The 19,170-nt window shown below is 48.8% G+C and overlaps 5 protein-coding genes across 6 annotated transcripts; 1 reads left to right on the top strand and 4 right to left on the bottom strand.

Moving 5' to 3' along the window:
* Positions 1-49: 49 nt before the first annotated feature.
* On the bottom strand, positions 50-1,926 carry AAFC00_003370 (uncharacterized protein; the record flags this gene model as incomplete). The annotated part of the gene is made up of 6 exons (XM_069342831.1): positions 50-233; positions 298-327; positions 389-1,386; positions 1,442-1,520; positions 1,574-1,749; positions 1,807-1,926. 6 exons carry the CDS (start codon positions 1,924-1,926, stop codon positions 50-52), a joined length of 1,587 nt encoding a protein of 528 aa, XP_069200642.1.
* A 5,929-nt stretch (positions 1,927-7,855) lies between these two features.
* Positions 7,856-8,852, top strand: AAFC00_003369 (uncharacterized protein; the record flags this gene model as incomplete). The annotated part of the gene is made up of 3 exons (XM_069342830.1): positions 7,856-8,402; positions 8,456-8,666; positions 8,720-8,852. 3 exons carry the CDS (start codon positions 7,856-7,858, stop codon positions 8,850-8,852), a joined length of 891 nt encoding a protein of 296 aa, XP_069200641.1.
* Positions 8,853-9,258: 406 nt separating this feature from the next.
* Positions 9,259-12,615, bottom strand: AAFC00_003368 (uncharacterized protein; the record flags this gene model as incomplete). Its single annotated transcript, XM_069342829.1, has 2 exons — positions 9,259-12,188; positions 12,279-12,615. 2 exons carry the CDS (start codon positions 12,613-12,615, stop codon positions 9,259-9,261), a joined length of 3,267 nt encoding a protein of 1,088 aa, XP_069200640.1.
* A 1,472-nt stretch (positions 12,616-14,087) lies between these two features.
* Positions 14,088-15,481, bottom strand: AAFC00_003367 (uncharacterized protein; the record flags this gene model as incomplete). 2 transcript variants are annotated; one of them, XM_069342828.1, is made up of 2 exons in its annotated part: positions 14,088-14,713; positions 14,776-15,481. In XM_069342828.1, the coding sequence occupies 2 exons, from the start codon at positions 15,479-15,481 to the stop codon at positions 14,088-14,090; spliced, it is 1,332 nt and encodes a 443-aa protein (XP_069200638.1). The 2 variants fall into 2 exon arrangements, with proteins under 2 accessions (XP_069200638.1, XP_069200639.1); XM_069348452.1 differs by having other exon boundaries at positions 14,776-15,469.
* Positions 15,482-17,366: 1,885 nt separating this feature from the next.
* AAFC00_003366 (uncharacterized protein) lies at positions 17,367-19,001 on the bottom strand (the record flags this gene model as incomplete). The annotated part of the gene is made up of 5 exons (XM_069342827.1): positions 17,367-17,789; positions 17,850-18,244; positions 18,299-18,490; positions 18,549-18,810; positions 18,864-19,001. 5 exons carry the CDS (start codon positions 18,999-19,001, stop codon positions 17,367-17,369), a joined length of 1,410 nt encoding a protein of 469 aa, XP_069200637.1.
* Positions 19,002-19,170: the final 169 nt, after the last annotated feature.

Below are 19,170 nucleotides of genomic sequence, written 5' to 3'. Positions count from 1 at the left end.
AATGCAATGCAAGTCGTAAATTATGGGGAAGGAAGTGTGGATAGGACAGCTACTCCGAGGGATCCCGTCCGCCGCGTCTTGCCATTTCCTCATCATAGTGCTCCTGGGACTCCAGATCAACTTCGAGAGGGTGTGTGATGGGGACCATGGGAATGTTCTTTTCCTTCAGCAGCTGTAATCTAGCCGCCGTCAAAGGCTTTGATCTATTGATGCTGTAGATCTTGACTCGATGACTGAATATGGGTGATTAGCGTTGATCAAACATGGTCTACGGGATGCATGGGACCAAGTACTCACCAACTGGATGTTACATGTAGATCAAAATTCCTGCAGACAGAGTATCAGCACATCGATCTCGAATTTAGACGCAGGACATGGAGCAACGTACCAGGCTGATCTCACATAAGTGGGTTGAGTGTTCAACGCATTGTCCCAAGTCCTTACGCACAGCTCGAGCCATCCTTCGGCATCAACAGGGAGATCAATCTCCCACAACCGCCATGCATGATAATACTTGTTGGACAGATTCTCATAGGGTACCTCGTACCAAATGCTTCCACCGTCGCCACTGACCTCGACTCTGACCGGCCAGCGTCCGCCACCACTGTAGGCCCAGCCTCTCATCTTGATCGAGCCATCGTGTATGATCTGCTGCATGTTGATTGGTTTCATGATGGCCGAAGACACGGGCATGTCCTGGATGCTAAAGCCATTCGAGTACATTGCGTTTTGCTTACCCACTTGCGGCGTGTAGTAAAGATATTCCTTCATTTGCACAGGCGCGAGACTGGGACCCTTGATGGCTTTGATCCGGTACAGCCATTTGCAACTACGAGCACCGATGTAGCCGAAGACGACAGTCCGGAGCGGGAACCCGTGAATGCGCGGCAGCGGCTTGCCGTTCATTTCCCATGCAAGGAGTACCTCGTTGAGCTTGACCTTGCGCCAGGGAACGCTCACAACGTAGTTGTACACTTTTCCCTTCTTGAAGTACGTGTCTGCTCCGTAGAACTCGAGGTGTATGTTCTCTCCGTTATCCTTCAGACCGCCACAGTACTTGATTACCTTTTTGAGACTCACGCCGGTCCACCGAGCAGTACCGATGGCTCCTTCGCCCCAGGGCGCGTTGATCAGTTCGTCTCCGTCTCCAGGATATTCGTGAATCTGCTCGATTCTCCGTGTTCCTGAACACTGCAGAGACACTACATTAGTCTGACGCGGAAAGAGTTTCTCGTTCTGCAGATCCGCTAGGGTAAGCTTTTTCGGATTGTTGACCAGACCGTCAATGTCAAACGAATACTCTGCAGGATCAATCTCTGGGATACCGCCATGGTTTCGTACAAAGAAATCCTCGTTTCTCGTGATTTCAGTCTCCACTAGGCGATCCTGACAATTGAGTTATCAGCAACGTATCAAGCGAGACTCAAAATTTTGTCCTTACCCGAGGAGGTTCTCCGTTATAGGGGAATTGCAGGACGTGGATCATATCGGGCGCCTTTTCCTTTTGTACGTACTCCCAGCTAAACGTCCCAATTCAGTAGTTTATAATGAAAGATAAAGTGACCAGTGATACCTGATGTCTGGTATGCTTTTGAGGCTAGAGCCCATGGCATAGTGGTACTGCTTCCATCTGACCCCCTCTAGAATTGGGTTGGTGTCTGGAAGGGGCACGAGCTGGAACTCTGGAGGGGAGGGAAAGTTGTAGCGCGAGAGGATCGCCTCGGCCTCCTTCTTCTTTTCTGGGTATTTCTGGCGTGTAAATGATCAGACCACGTTCATGCTTGTCTACCAACAGCAATGACTAACCTCCCATTCCACATAGCCTTTCCATCCTGTTCTCTCCTCAGCAAAATACGGCTGTTCGCCCTGCAGCGGAAACGCATCTAAGCTTCCGCTTTCGGTCGTCACAGAGGTGCTATGAACCATATTTGTGGTAGGAATGAATGTCTTCCTATTTCAACTGGTCTTTCGCAGCTCTATAACCCTGGTCTAGTCACGAATGGTCGTATAGCAATTACGATGATGGCACAGAGTGTTGTACAGACGAAATAATTGTGAAGGGAGGAAATGGGACCCGGCTTACGTGGGAACTGACGAAAGCGACAGTCCAGACGGTACATACGTGAAGAGATATACCTCACTCACATGTCATACAATGAACGAGCTTAGCTTGCCTTACCTGCTGTGCTCTACAAAGCTGTGCCGTGTGGTCCGCGAAGTGTTAGATCAACCGTCAATATGACGTACATGATAGCTCCCGAATTGAAAATGAAGCGGCTCTGATAGGAGAAAATTAAGAGGGGACCAATGAATGCTTCTCCGGACAGCCCGGACCCGTTGCCAGTCCGCCAATGTCGCTGCAAGACTCGACTAGGTACCATCGAGTCGCCGTGGTGCGAATGACACAGTACGCAGGTTGGCGATTGGTTCGCAAATCCGACAAATACAAAGCAGGAAGCAGGGTTGATACGTGATCTGTGCCGGGGTTCGTTCGCACCGTCATCGCAACGGCACAAAAGAGAGCTCAAGGTCCAGGTAAGGTAAGGTACTGTACAGAGTATGCATGAGCATGAAACACTACCTACTGTACCTTCGCAGGGTACTATGTATCTTCATCGGACTTGGCTCGGACATAAAGATACGAGTAGAAAGCTTACCTCGCACCCCGCTCACCGCTCTAGCACGTGGAGGATACTTTCGGCCTGAACGCCAGAAGAAGGTTGTCCTACAATTGGAACGACGCCCTGAGTACTGACAACAGTTACCAATGTCAGAAAGTCAAAAATCGGAATCCTGGCACAAGTTTGCTCAATCCGACATTCTCAAGGGTAGACTCGGTATAAGTGTATCTCTACATGTGTAAGATGGTTCAAATCAACTTCTCTGTCATGCGTAACAAGGCATTCGATTGTGCCACTTTCACCTTCCAACCTACTCCTGGTTCCAACACAGCTGTCAATGGTACCGCAGGGCGTTGCGGCGATGATCAGATGCGCCTTACATCATACATTGGAACTACACAGGCCTTAATAATTTGCTCTGAATCGCTGCACAGCGATTGCTTGTGGCCACTAGGAAAGAGTAAGGAGTGCTTTTTAGACGAGTACTGTACAAACCTACCAACTGCGCTTGTTCCGGGGGCGAGCTGGGTCACATGCGCTTGCGCTACACGCTGAACGACATCCTTATGAACCATTGACGCTACAGCTCCATCTTGACCAGGTAGTGATGGAATAACATTTACTACGATGGATAGCATTTCCTGGCAGACTCAGTGTATGGCAGGTTATCTTGGCAACAAGATCAGTTCCAGCCCGTGTGTCGTACTCCAGAAATGTCGTTCACGCAGCAATTGGGCTTCATGATGCAAGGTTTTGACCGCACCTGTTTCTGAATCCCAGCTTCGAGAATGGATCCTCTAGTTGGGCTGTCGATTGTCCTGGAAACGAATACTGTGGCTTATCAGAAGCTTATTTATTCAGCACAGATTGTGGTCTTAGTGGTACCCAAGGTGGATATTCGTATCTGTAGATCTCGACTATGTTCCAAGCTTGCTGTATCATTGCTGACCTCTTCTCCATCGCCCAGTGCGTTGTGTTCAGCCCCTCCTGGCGTCTAGAAACAGTAAGGTAACCAACAACATTGTCACTAAGCTCAACATCGTGCAATGGTGGAACCCCATTGACCTAGCACGAGTCGGGCAATAATTCTTTCACGGTGAAGTTTATAGTCGCTTCACAGTCGACAGTGTCTACTGTAAGCTCTGTCACTTATGACTCAGAACCATAGAACGAGAGGCCTTGGTATTGCCTTATTGATGTAATGCCAAGATGAGAGTAGAGTATCAAGAATCCTACGCTAACATCCTTATGCAATGCTATAGGATCTACTAGTACTGTAGCATGTACGGACCTGTATCACAGTTCCTTCGTATCTGAATTGATCATGAGCACTGTAGGATGCTCTCAGACAATCCCACAGCATATAAGTGTCGCAAGACCTGGCTGTGGTAAACCGGTGAACAACGACACACAGCCTCACATGTTAAACAAAAATGAACCATTACAAGTCCTTTGATGTCGCTTCTTCAAATAAAAGACGAACGAGGGCGGAAATCGTCGAAACTTCTTCAAACCGTCCGGCTTATAATGTTGATCTCTCATGGCTCCTCAGCGACTTGACCAAAAGCGCAGGCCGATATGGCATTGTACTGAACAGGGTGACCTCGACTGGTCCTGACACCAACAGGGTCGTGGGGGTCTGTAAATTTTGCTTCAGTTCATTATCGACACCTATACATATTGGAATGGGTGACCCAACATCCTCGGGGACGGTGGTTTGGGAAGATCTCCGGTGTCTTGAGAAGTGGATGACGAACTGCTTCGAATTGAGTATAGATCTGGGAAGAGAACTGGGACGAAAGGAGTTTTACTGGAAGAGAACCCACAAGATTGAGAAGAGCGATGCGAGTGCAAATCGCACAGACTTCTTCAACCTCAAGATGGTCACAAAGGATAGCGATGAGGTTGTCGCACGGTTTGTGCACCATCTATCCATGGGGTCCAAAAGAGGCACGTTTCAACTCCAACAGTTCGACGCAGGGGAATATTGGGAGAGTATTGTGATATTGAGTGGGCTTTCAGTCCTCGAGTATTACAGGAAAGTGTCTGGTTGGTCCTTTTAGACCTGTCTCGCCTTTCTATCGTCGTGAGTCAAGCATGTACAAATGCCAACCAGTGTTTCGAAGCCTGGAGTCCAATTGTGCAAATGAAGAGCATCAAGCAATGAGCGCGCAGAGTTCTGCTGGACAGGTTCTAGTTAATGACTGAGCAGTAACAGGAACATCCATTCGAGGTGGTAAATGGCTTCGCGGCGCAACCGCAGAATACTTCACATGTACCTTACCTCGAGCTTACATCAAGGGAAATGAAATGCCCCGCAATAAGAGCCACTAGGAAGAATAGGCTAAAATAATACGAGTCAGAAGTCATCACTATAAGCTGATGATTGTACAGTCAGGGCAAAGTCACCACCCCGCCTTGTCGAGTGTGACAAATGACACGAATCACTCTTTCGTGCAATCGTAACTACAGTACGAATTAGACAAACAATAGATCTTACGCAATATTGATCTCTACAAGGGTCCGAGCAGGTGCTAGTCAAAAGATACATCATGCAGCAGAACAGCAGCATGGAGCAGTTGCCACGTTATCAAGTAGATCTTGCACGTTATGAAGCTCTTTACAAGCACTTCCACGCTCATCCTGAGCTCTCAAATCAGGAAAAGCAAACCTCGCAGACGATTATCGAGCATCTTTCAGGACTAAAGTCATTCGTCATTCACTCCGGAATTGGAGGCTATGGTCTTGCCGCAGTCCTCGAAAACGGCCCCGGCAAGACAATAATGCTACGTTCGGACATGGACGCTTTGCCAATTGCGGAGAGAACGTCATTACCGTACGCCAGTAGTGTTGTGATGCCTGATGCCGAGGGCATCATGAAGCCAGTCATGCATGCTTGCGGCCATGATATGCATATGACTTGTCTTCTTGCTGCTGCAGAGATACTCGTGCGTATGCGGGACCACTGGAGCGGCACATTGATCGTGCTGTTTCAGCCCGCCGAGGAGAGGGGAACTGGTGCTCAGGCCATGGTCGACAATGGACTGTACACCAAGGTTCCAGTGCCTGATTATGTCTTTGGACAGCACATCATGGCCATGCGGGCAGGAAGTGTGGGATTGAGGACTGGAACCTTTATGGCTGCGGCAGATAGTATGAAAATCACACTGTTTGGGAGAGGCGGACATGGGTCGCAGCCTCACAGAGCCATCGATCCGACACTACTAGCTGCGCACGTCGTTGTGCGGCTACAAGGTATCGTCAGTAGGGAGATCGATCCTAACGATGTTGCTGTCGTCACGGTGGGCAGCTTACAGGCTGGTCAAACAGAAAACGTGATCGCAGACGACGCAGAGATCGGTATCGATTTCCGCTCCATCAACCCTGAAAGCAGAGCAAAATTGATGGCAGCAGTAAGAAGAATCGTCGAGGCAGAGTGCGAGGCAAGCGGCTCACCACGAAAACCCGAGTTCAAACCGTCCCGTACATTTCCAGTGTTGGATAATGAGGATATCACCACGAAGAGAGTGGCAAATTCATTCACTAAATTCTTCGCCGAAGCCTTCAACCCCAACATCCCGATAACCACAGTTGCCGAAGACTTTCCAATTTTAGCTACATCCCAAGGTCGACCTTACGTATTCTGGCATTTTGGGGGTGTCGACGAGGATTTGTGGGATCGAAAGAGAGAGCAAAACCGGCTGATTCAGGACATACCGATGAACCATTCATCCAACTTTGCGCCAGTCATACATCCTACAATGGAGACCGGCATCAACGCACTGTGCGTCGCCGCGCTGACTTTTCTAGAACACGAAGCGATAGCTTGACGGCAGGTTTTGTAGTAGTGACGAGCACGTGGACTAATTCAGTCACGAAAGACACCACACTAAAAGATGGGTATTGCCTCATGATTAATGTAGACGCCTGGATGTGACTTCTAAAATTTCAAGTGGTGTTGACATCACCTTTATAGGATAGCATAAAGTGGACTACAACAAAAACGAAGATTGGACCTCGACAGCGGGGCTTGCATCTCCTGAGGTACGTTACCTAGTAAAATAGTCTTTCCTCGAATGAATGCCAACTCTACCTGATCCTGATTAATTGTGCTAGAGCGCCTGGGATTTTCGAGCCACGTTATGTCAATTCACGTTCTGAACTTACATCTTCGTATACGAATATGCTGTCGTACACAATATGCTGGGAGTTGAGATATTGGCCACACGCACATAAGGGATGCTTCTGTCATAGTGATCATGTAGTAGCCATTCAATGTCGTGAGGCTAATGGATATCTTTTTGAAACAAAGTGTCTCAGTGTGAGGCCGATTTGATGCTATTAATATCGCGAAAAGCCATTCAGGCTACAGAGCCACTGTGGAATTGACATGCCGCTTGGAAACCTTCTTTGTTCTATACAAGGTTGGGTGATGGCCATCGTGTTCGTCCTGCTCGAGCGGAGATTGTTCCACAGATTCTCAGCACCAGATCAATTGTCAATCACGAAGTGTCAGATCTACCGACTGGCTGGTGCAGAATCGATGATATCGCATAGAGCGTCACTTTGGTTGCTGCTGATACTAGAAATATCAAGAAGCGTTGTCGAGAGTTTGAGAATCCGGGCCCGAACGGCCAAGCGACGTCACTCGCCAAGGGGAAATGTATGCAATTTTGTTTTCGTAGAGTTCATCAAGGTGCTCGTAACATCTATACACTGGCACTGATCACCTCGAAGAACATACTCAGAGTTGGCCGAGGTTAAATCTAAAGTGCCAAGTCGGCATCTTGGTCTCTCGCGGGACGCTTGAAGACCCGTATAAGACAAGAATAGAAACGCGTTGTACTGTACACTTCGAAGACGTCGGGCTTTGTTTCCAGTCTGACCACGAGCAGGCACTTTGTCTGCGAAGATGTCGCGAAGCATCTATACGATGACAAAAGATCTACCATCGTGAAATAGTCAAACCCTTCTGAGTACTCTCGTGCTTAAGGTCTCGTATAGATCGTCATCGTGGCGAGAGCAGAGACCATACGCGCCGGTGATAGAGATCATATGCGAAGAGATAGAAGCCTTCTCCAGGTATAAGTATCCTACCTCTTCCAAGTTGATATTATATCCTACCATCCGAATCACATATCATCAATATCATCACAAGCACTCCTCTCATCAGAACACTACTATCAACACCTATTACCATTCCACTCTAAAAACCCAGCCCCTCTATCAACAAAATGAAGACTACCTTTGCTATTACTGGAGGCCTCTCAGGCGCTCTTGCTCTGCCAAACAACTTTGCTGAGCGAGACTATGCCTGCAACCCAGCCCACAGCTATCCCAACGGAGCTGCCTGTGCCTCTACCAACGGAGCATTGTCCCTAGTCACACCTACTCCTGCCGCAGCGACCAGCTACGCATGCAATCCTGCCCACAGCTATCCTAATGGAGCTGCCTGTGTCTCTACCAATGGAGCACTATCTCTCGTCACACCAGCGCCTGCTGCAACTTCCAGCACTGCCTACGCATGCAATCCTGCGCACAGCTACCCCAACGGAGCTGCCTGTGTCTCTACCAATGAAGTTCTGTCTCTCGTCACACCAACACCTGCTGCGTCTTCCAGCACCTCTTACGCATGTAACCCTGCTCACAGCTACCCCAACGGCGCTGTTTGCATTGCAGTTAGTGGTGCTTTGACCCTTGCCACACCAGCAGCCACTCCTTCGCCCGCTGGTCAAGCTGCACCCCAGCTTGGTACATGGACTGTCGAAAATCTCAGCAGATGTAAGTTTCTCCCTGCGAGTTTCACGCATATGACTTTACTAACCTTAACTCAGACTGCGGCGAGGACGGCTCTGGTTGCGACTACAACTTTGATATCAAGACCAGTGATGGTTTCAGCACCAAGTGCACCGTCATTCAGTCAAATGGCGTAGGTCCTAAGAGCAACTGGGCGAACGCGCCATGCACATCCGGTTCTCTCCACCATGTGAGCTGGGGCTACGCTGAAACCTCCAACCCTCCGTTCGCTGTCATGACCATTGACCAGTAAGTGCATCGTTTCCCGTCGTCTCCGGCATTTGCTTATCAATATTGCGCAGAATCCAAGATAAGACCCGTGCCTTCTTTGGAGTTCCAGATGTCAATGGACAATTCCACGGCCAGCAGGACAGCACCTACGGCTCTGGTAGCTGGGAGAAGCTCGGCCCCGAGCCCGTCAACGCTGTTAACTAAATCTGCATCGACTTTGGTAGCGCGGAGATCCGAGTTCTTATTCATTTGTCTTAGCATTCAGTCCATTTAGAAACGAATAAACGAGCCAACTATCAGCACCAGTCTCTTCAATTGTATGATTGCAATTGCACATGTTCATGACACGATCGGAAAAGACACGACATCATGCGAGGTATCAACGATACCAATTTCGAATGAATTCACCTAACGCCTAAGGGATACCCATATTGATGGGGTCCGACATGGAACACCACCGTGATCCGCCCCACGTGACAACCATGCAGGACAAATGTTGAATTTGCCCCTGTTCCTATAACACCTGAACAGAATGACAACGTTTAATCGCCAAACTGTAGCTTGATTACCCAGAGAATTGTTGCAGGATTGTATCAGTCCTGAGAAATGATCATAAAACAATTCGGAACTTTGACCATCGTAGGAGCACGGCGGCTGCAACAACAGGTAAAACACTGACCAATTCCCCCAGCCCTGCATATTCTGGTGGAATCCTCGCATTGACGAATGCGCCCGCGGCAAGTAGAATCGCGAACAAATTGTAGATGAAGCTCCAAGCAAAGTTGAACCGCACTCGGTTGATTGACTTTCTGCTGACTGCAATTATTGTAAGCACACCAGAAAGACTGGGATGCATCAATACTATGTCGGCAGCTGACTTGGCAATGTCAGTGCCTGAACTCATGTTGACACCGATAGATGCTTGGGCCAGTGCGACTGCATCGTTGGATCCATCGCCTAAGAAGATGACGATGGGTTCTTTCGAGTTTCTATGACCACGACCTGAATTCGGAACATCCGTTATCCGCTGAATGTATGCCTGTTTGTCCCCAGGAGTACAGCGAGAAAGAACGTTGGATGCGGGTATGCCCAATTGAACCGCTACGGCGCGAACAGCAGCATCGTCGTCACCAGAAACGAGGTGAACGCTGATTGATCTTCGCTGTAGCTCGGTGACCGTCGAGAAAGCATCAGGTCGCAATGAATCTGCTAGACCATATACTGCCAAAAGTGCATCATCTACGGTGACACAAAATGCTGTATGTCCGCAAGAGAGGACCGACTGAACGCGAGGGTCTAAAGACACTCCGAGCCATCGGGAGTTTCCTGCGCGAAGTACCTTGCCCGATATGGTGCCTTCCACTCCTTTACCGGTCAAACTTCTGGCATCAGTTACAGCCGCTGCAGATACTCCTTTTGCCTCAAGATGCTTCACTACTGCGACAGAGACAGGATGCTTAATGCTACCCAGGAGACCTAGAAGCACTGATGAAAGAGACTCTGGATCATCTCCGGTGAGCTCTTCGTGCATGACCGCAAGTTTACCTTGGGTCAAGGTTCCAGTCTTGTCAAAAACAACATGAGAGGCTTTGTGGGCGATTTCAATGCTGTTTGCTGATTTAAAGATGATACCGTGCTTGGCAGCAACGCCACTGGCAATGACGATGACCATTGGGACGGCGAGACCAATGGCGCAAGGACATGAAACGACAAGGACCGTAATAGCATATGTTATAGCGTGAATAGTGGCCTCGCTACCTGATTGGTCTCGAAGCGATATGCCAACACCGATCCAGGTGACAAATGTTATGATTGTCAGGGCGATGATGAGTGGAACAAAATATGTCGCAACCTGGTCAGCACTTTCTTGTATCTTAGGCTTGGAAAACTTTGCTTGGTCTACCAGTGTAGCAATGGCTGCGATCGTGTTGTTATTTGGCAGGTTCGTGAGACGGGCCATAAGCGTTCCCGGGCCATTGATAGAACCCGCGACGATACTGGAACCAACATACTTCTCAACTGGTATGGCTTCGCCAGTGACCATCGATTCATCTACCTCAGATGAGCCAGAGATCACTGTACCGTCCGTTGGAACTCTTGAATCAGGTGAAACCTTGAATATGTCGCCTAACTGGAGTAGACGGACGTCAATTTCTTGCTCACTGCCCGACATAGCATCTACAACCATAGCAGTTGGCGTCTGGAGCGAAGTGACCGAGATAGACTCGATGGCTTTGTGGCGGGCTAGTGCACTGATCCAGCGACCAAGCATGATAAGAGTAACGAGTAGAGTGCTCGTTTCGAAGAATTCGCCGGTCGCAAGTGGACTTCCCGCAACGAGATAGCCAAAAGACACGACAGAGAATACGTAAGCAGCGGTAGTACTAAGCACAACGAGTAGATCCATCTCGATCAGTTTCGAAAACATCAGACTTTTCAAAGCTCTAGGATATAGAGGTCCTGCGACGACCAGTTGAACGATGGTCGCAAGTGCAAGAGACGCTGAGCCGTACACGACCTCTCGTTCTGGGATAGGAGCCCATGCCATGACCAGAACAGGTATCGTCAGGATCGCGGAGAGAACAGTCATGCAACCGATATGGCGGACATGTCTGCCAGCGGATTCTAGTGAGGGATCCTGCCGAGAGGCCAGACGGACCGGGCCATTCCAGTCTCTCTCAAGGAGATTACGGGCCCCAATGACTTCAGGATCAAACGCTACTTGTATTGTATGACGATCAACAATAGTGATTCCTGTTACACCGTCTGGTCGATCTTGTGCGACAAGTTTTTCTGGTTCTCCTGAAACAATTATGTCGAGGCTAGAGTCTTGAGTGAAGATCTGTTTACATTTGAAATCTGTGGTTCTCTCCAGATACTTCGTGACCTCCAGAGCTGATGTGATACTGGGGTCTAGAGTGAAGGAAGCCCGGCCAAGTACCAGACTAGTCTCGAGGTCCTTGACAGCTTCGAGCGACGTAAGTGCTCGCTTAAGTATAGTCTCGCATCCTGTACACGTCATACCGGAGATGCTGAGAACTATGCTGTCGTTTCCAGTCAAGCCCCTCTCAGGATCTGGGTTGCGAGAAAACCAAAGGGAATTTCGCTCTGCTTGGTTAGGTTCAATTTCGGAGTTATAGTAAGCCTTTCCGCACGTCTGCACTGTAGTGTGGCATTTGCCCTGGTCGCAACAAGCATCCGCACAAGGAGCGACGGTAGTCTTGGTACGAGATTTATGACAACAATCATCGGAAGGATGCGGCGCTGCTTTACCCTCATGACTGCGCTTACTTCTGGCATTTTGTGAGGTCGGCCTTGGAGAGACATCCGTTCTACAGCAGATAGTTGAAGAAGACAGTGAAGGCCATCGAGGTGTCATATTGGAACTGGTCCTCTTTTGCAAGTATGAGCGTTTACCTGATTCGCAACAGGACTCTTGTCCAAGCGCCAACAGAGCGCGGCAGATACAACCGAGAGTTTCCAAGGTCCTTGCGTACTTCATATTGGCCCTTCGAGAATGTCGGCTGCAAGACTTCTTTCCTGCACCTTGGCGTCAGCTCGGGCCCGGGAGGTATTTCGCAGCGTCTGATGAAATCCAATGTCAGGCGGGTTGATGTACGAGGAACTTACCTGAGACCATCTCAGAGTGTTGGTTTGCTGATTTCTCATTCGCACATTCCCGGTATGCGATGCGTTCAATGCAGGATACATCACAACATGGTGAAGAAGTACCATTGCAGCAGCCTGGCTCGTTAATCGGAGACTCTGGACACTTGAGAGTAGAGTCCTTTCCAGGTTTCCCCATCGTGGATGCAAGCGCGGAGTCACCTGTGGTTAGCATGACCTTGGGCGTTGCCCAGATCTCCATTGCGGGCACGGAGGCGCAACATCTATCGACGGGGTCATCGCTTGACTTGACGAAGTTCACCGTGGCCTTCGCTGAGTGAGAGCTCTCAGATGCTGACATATCCTGAATACTGATGACGTTCGGGGCTATAGGCCTGCAGCAGCTGCTACCAGCATCGGCGCTACTACATTTCTTTTCGGGTTTAGGTACACCACAAGGTGTAGTTGACATGCTATTATCGTCTCCATCCGCTGTAACAGTATCAGTGACGTTGGCCTTATATATAGAGTCATCGTCTTCGGCTCCAGTGAAAACTTCAGTATCGACTTCGTGGCAGCCTGTAGGAGATTCAGGAGTAGTCCCGTGATGACTGCCGTCATATCTAAGGGTATCTCTTGCAGGGCAGCAAGTTATGCTTCGAGATGGAGTAGCTGCAGACGCTGCCTCAAATCGCGACGCGCAATGTACAGGAACCTCAGCGAGACACGATCTGTCCTCAGTCGTGGTTCTGCTTCCGTTCGATTGACTACGATCTACGCCTGAGCTGTGCTTCGTGCCGCGATCAAGACTTGGACAAATTTCCTCCGCTATATCTGCGGACCGACCGCAACAAACAGAACTACACGTCATGGTGGATAAGGGTTGGAGCCAGTGTTACTAAGTACGTGTAGGCTATATCTTGAGATGGTGAAGAGACGGTCGGGTTGGGTGGAGGACCAAAAGAGGATGTTGAGCTTCCGAGAGCTTGGTTATCCAAGAGCTTGGCTGCGTGACCCCACGACTAAGCCTACCTCTTATCAACAGATACAAGATAGATGCTCAGTGATATGGAGCCAGAGCTACCGTATGACCGTATTACCGTATTATACATCTTGCCACAAAGTCGAAATTCAGTGCATACGTGGCTGTCATAAGTCTTCTACACCCGAGCAGAACTACATGACGTGGTTCCGTCATATTACTTGAATCCCTATACCATTTCCAGAGGAGCGCTGCTAACAGATCAAGTTTCGTCGTGCGGTCTTCGACCTGCTTCGATCCGATCTTTATCATTAATCTGTTGTACAATGTCGTGCAAGCTATCCATATGAACTGCTGGGCGTTGACCGTGCGCATCGGCCATTATGACTCATCTGTACTTACAGACGAGCAAGTGTTATGCGAGCAGACGCATCTGAGACAATGCGCCCTCTATAGACATCTACAAGATTGTATGTTGTACTAGATCTCCATCTCGACTCAATTTTCTGATGTAGCTACCTTCAAATTAGCAAGAAATCCAGTCCGAGCAGGATCAGGGTGTGTTGTACAATTTGCGCGCATGATCGACCAGCAAAGCACGTCGCCCACATAACATGAGCCGTCGCACACCGGACAAAACTCCGCTCCACAGTGAACAGCTTCGTCCGAATCATACTGTTCGCTGTGATAAGGGGCCGAAGCGTTAAGTCGCGATGAAGCTCCATGCGCCTGCCAATACATAAGGAGAGTATGTTGTTCATAATAGACTTCTGCAAAGAACATGATGTTATCCTCTAGAGCACTGAAAAGATATAGAGGTCTGATTACGATAAGCCAGGTAGGTATGAATGTCAGGACAGAGATGTGTGCTCGGTAATGTAAGCCAACGGACTCTGCTCAACAGCATGCAGATGCTCTTGCTTCAAAACAGCTGCGTTGTTGTTCTCAAAAGCGAAATTCCATAACTTCTCTGCCACAGACCTATGATGCTTGGCAGCAGATCCGAAGTCGTCTCCTTTAGAGCTCTTTCGCCCAATATGTTGAACAACACTCGGCGTCAATGCCCAGCGGAGCTCATCATACTGGTCCGCATACTCTTCTGTAAGCATGTCTACGAAGCCGATCTTTTTTGTTTCGAACCATGCGCTGAGTTCTTCAGCCTTGGATCGTGAAAAAACCAATCCTTGTGAGCAACAGCCATAGTTATTCATCTCGTTGATGCCGATCGGCAAAGGTAGGACGGTCACCTTGCCAGCGGCAAAGAAGAGGAGAATTGACAAAGGTAGACATACGCCGCAAATGATGTAAGGTACCTGTTGACTCAGCACCTTCCTACCTGCTGGAAAGATACATCGAACCAAAGATAGACTGGTAACCAGCACAGTCATTGTCAGCAGCGACCAGGAAAGGTAGATTCGCCAATGTTCGCTATTCCAACCAAGGAATTCTTCGGTGTAGAACAAGCGGAGGTAAAGAACTTCAACGTGAGACGTCAGCTGAACATGGCGTCACGGGCTTAATGCGCAAAATGTTACTTACAGTCACGCGAAGTCCTACTCCGTGCCGATCTAGACTCGGCCTCTTCCAACCCGGCAAGCGTGCGATGGTACCACCCATCCATGGCGAGGATGTCGTCTTCGAACATTGCAACGTATGGCGTCTCTTTCGCATAACAGGCTTTCAGAAGGTAGGTGTGGTCGAGAAGGCCCTTTTCCCTGAATAGCCCTGCGTCTCTTTCGAGACTTATGATGTGCTGCATCTTGTCTTCTGGTGGATCATACAGTAGTATTCGGTCTAAAAGACTGGAGAGCCAGTCTTCCTGATAAGCCGGGTGCATGGTCGCATCGGTGTGAGGTATGAAAACTATGAAATAAATGCTGTCACGTTCCTCTGCGGTGAGGCCATCGATCAGTGATTCGACTGCTGTTCGAAGATATGATGCTCCATCTCTTGCTACCGAAGGGATGCCCGCACAGAGCTTTTTCTGCTGGAGACCATGCCCATTATCGACCTTGGCAAGGGAGGCATTCTGTGCAGCAAATACGAATGCTTCAGCCTCCTCTTGCCGTACAGCAGAATATGAAGGCTCGTAGGCGCGATCAGGGTTGAAGAATAGAGAGGTCGGGTCACGCAATGAGACAGCATGCAGCGAGAACACTGCAACTAGAAACAGAACCGCATATGTCACGAGCGAAGAGAAGGCGGCATCTGAAAGAGATCGCTCAAACAACATAGCGCGGAGCATATGACACACAGAAGATGTGCGATAGAAGATTTGCAGAAGTGAGTGCTTGAACTCGGTTTTACCTCATCTTATCCTCCTGGGGTGTGAAAGAGTTAATTACGGTCAAATCATCTCAGCTGATTGCTCAGTGCCTCTCACCGTACCCCTGCTAGAAGCACACTCCATTTGATGATACGAAACACTACAACGATCGCGATCCAGGTAGTGCTCAATGCATAAATGATCGTCCAGAATGCTAGTCCTACCATGACTACGATGCTGCGTATGGAGTAACAATCAGCTTGTCTCAGTGTCTCTGTGGCAGAAACCTGACTAGATCAGGCCGGCTGGGAACTATCTTAAAATAGATCATCGGATAGCAGCCGAACAAATTCTCCCGGATCTTTCCGGATCAACCGGAAGTTGGATTAATATGATAGGGTAGGTACTCTGATACGACCTGACTAATCGTTCTTGGCGAGACGTTACTTACAGTACTCCATAGACGCACGTTGACTATGAATGTGCTAAGCAGGCGCCATTCGCTTAAGCCACTGTGGCGGTGCTCCCATCCTATAAATAAGGTAGATTGGCCTATAACCTCAAAATACTAATCTTCAATCAGGAATACAAGACCCTGAGATATGGACGTAGAGACATCTAGAGCGCGCAAAGTAAAGTTTGTGCTTATGTAATGCAGAGTTGTCGAAGTTACATGATAATACACTCTGGTCAATCTTTTCTGGCCAATCTCAGCATCAATAACGAGCAATAGGGAAAAGTTCGCAGATGTGTGCTAGATGCACTGAACATGACAACTGTTTAGTTGTATGGACTTATCAGCTGCTTGACCTATAGCACAAGTTTTTCACAGTCTGTACGCTTGCATATGTATTCGTGGCGATGATACTGACTTAGCCTTATAAGTATGACACATCCCGGGCGTTCTGACTCACGGAACTCGATATGCTGTGTAGTGAGCTGTATGCTGAAGAGCATTAGAAGGTGCGTCAGATGGTCCCATGTCTACGAAGAAATCCGACCTTTACTGCCTCGCTAAGTACTATAGAATACCCTCTTTGCTCCGAGAAAAAGAGCCTCCACAATTCAGACATATGTGTGGTTTCTAGTGTAATGTGGCCAAGACGATGGCACAATAATTGCACGCCTGCATCTTGCTCGTGGTGCTGAACCTTCTTACTGAGCTTGCATTTAGGTTGCTGAGTGAATGTCATATATCGTGTAATTGATTGCAGGCTGTGGCCTCGCTTAATGTGCGCCCTTCATCGGAAGGTCTGTACAAGCAAAGTACCCGCTCGTTATGCAATCGATCTCGTAATGACCGCCAGCAACTTATATCACACATGTAGATCTTCCTCATTCGGTAGAATCTGGATTGTAGAACCAACGGGTACGACTCATTCATGTGAACTTTGACCATGAGGCATGATCGAAAAGAAAGAAGCAAGATTTACTCGTCTTTCTATTGCGATAATTTCCTACCCAAATGTTGTTGAGGTCAAATAATGCGTCCAACGCCTTGAAATGCCATTGCTCCATGATAAACCACTTGAGGGACCGACACAGTCGTAAGGAGTGGTGCCGCATTGCTTATGGAAGCGATCTTTCCCCCGTCATAGTACCACGAGGAATTCTGCGAATCTTGGTGATGGTGATGTCGAGGCTTGGAATTTTTCAGAAAGCATTCAACAGAGCTTGGAATTTTGCGGCATTCACCAGTTCCAGGATCGGACTTTGCAATCAGAAGAATTCGAAGATGTGCACATGCTTCCAGCTTGCCAGAAGCACGGTTCGTACACAAGAGATTATGCGCCACTCGGATGCCGTTGTGAGCAGTAAAATAATCTGGGGTTGTGCCAAGCATGTATGGCTCATCATATTGAACTTAGACTGAGTGCGAATTATCGGCGCATGAGAACGGCCTTGACCCGCCCGCTGCATGGTAAGAGTCGATGATCCCCACAATTGACCCGTATGTTCCAGCGACGAGCAAGAACGAGCCGATGGCAATGACAAAAAAGCTCCAACAAGCTAAAAGGATCCATCTTGGCCGCCTCTGAGCCTTGCCTTCGCGCCAGTTGTCATAGTACCACATAAGAGCAAACGGATGAAAGTTGAAAAAGGTGCCAAAAAGGGCGCCAATCAGCGAAATGAGACCATCAAAGATTGGAATGGCGCTGGCGATAACGTATGCGCATATGATAACGGTCAGTGTGCAGCCAAGCCACACCATCCAGTGAGTCTTGGAGTTGGATGTGAGATGCCTCGAGCCACGAAGAAGTCGGAGGAACAAGAATTTTGCTGGCAGCTGTGGAAGAGCAAGTTAGAAATGCCAGTAGGTGCGATCAAAGGCGGAAAAGTTGCTTACATGGGATAGAAGTATAGTGCTAACCAGCAGGCCGGGAAGAGCAAGACCGTAACAGACCTTCTTCATGGTCGTGCCGGCTGAGCCGAGCGCAGGCGATGCGACATATGATCCACAGAAATAATAGACAACGATGCCTATCGCTATGTAGAGTGCCGTGATAAAGCCCTGACTGATCATTACAGCTCGAGTGTACCCGCGGGGGTCACGCATTTCGGATATAATGTTGAAGTATCCTGGCGTTCCAGCGAAGGCGAAGACAAGCGAACCGCAAGCAGATATAGCATCAGTGAAAGATGGAGTAGCAAAAAGCTTGTAGTCGGATCTCCATGGACCATCGCGAACAGGAGCGCCATCAGGTCGCCCTTGCACACCAACGGCGACTGTGAGAGTAAGAACTGCTAGACGTCAATACGACTGCCCAGCAAGTCAATGGATGGACACTGTCATACTCGCAGTGATGATACAAGCTACTCCGAGCCACGCGAGCCAAGTGATTTTGCCGAGTGTTTGAATGCTAGAAAAAAGGAAAGCAATTATGGCCGCAACTACCACAAATACAGCAGTGCAAGTAGCATGAGTCGACAATGCGTTCAGAGCAATTGATACGCTGAGCATTCCAGAAGCAGAGACAAAGATCCAGACTGCAGGGATAATCAGCTGTTGGATGTTGTGCAGGTTCATAAGAGTATAGTCACTCACAAATGAAAAATGCAGCACCGAGGATCTCGCGAGCGATAGGTCCGAACAGTATGCCACCCACGTCCTCGATACCATAAACTTCGGGATGACGGCATTTGAACACCCCGATCATGTACTGCGACCAGCCTGTTATGAAGGCGACAACAATGATGCAGATGATGCCAGGAATCATGCCAAGCGTATCAAAGATTGCTGGAATCGAGAGCACACCGAGACCAAGGTTTGTCTTGAGCATGAGAGCAGTTGTGCCCAACCATCCAACCTGATATTGCTTCAGCTGACATGGATTTGAGTGGGTCTCGTCATACGCCTTACGTCTCTATAATTTGGTCCATCTTCATTCAGCTCACCAAAGACTGCATCGCGGACGACATCGTTACTTTGCTGACTCGTCTTGTCATAATCTACGACATCATCATCGTCAAAGATCTCCCTGGGGTGTTTGTCGTTCATTGCGCAGTCTATCTTGAAACCAAGGATGTACGCAGCGAGACAGAGTGTCAGAATGAGGGGAAGAACAATAGATGTAGTGATCCAAGGTGTGAAACTATTTGTGCACGTTTCGCTATGTGGGTCGTCCTAGCCGACAACGGAGACCGGGCAACAGTATCTTGGTATACAC

This window comes from Neodothiora populina (assembly GCF_041146345.1).
Source record: "Neodothiora populina strain CPC 39397 chromosome Unknown canker_contig_16, whole genome shotgun sequence".
NCBI lineage: Eukaryota > Fungi > Ascomycota > Dothideomycetes > Dothideales > Dothioraceae > Neodothiora > Neodothiora populina.
The sequence above is the reverse complement of the archived record's forward strand: the minus strand, read 5'-3'. Positions and strand labels throughout refer to the sequence as shown.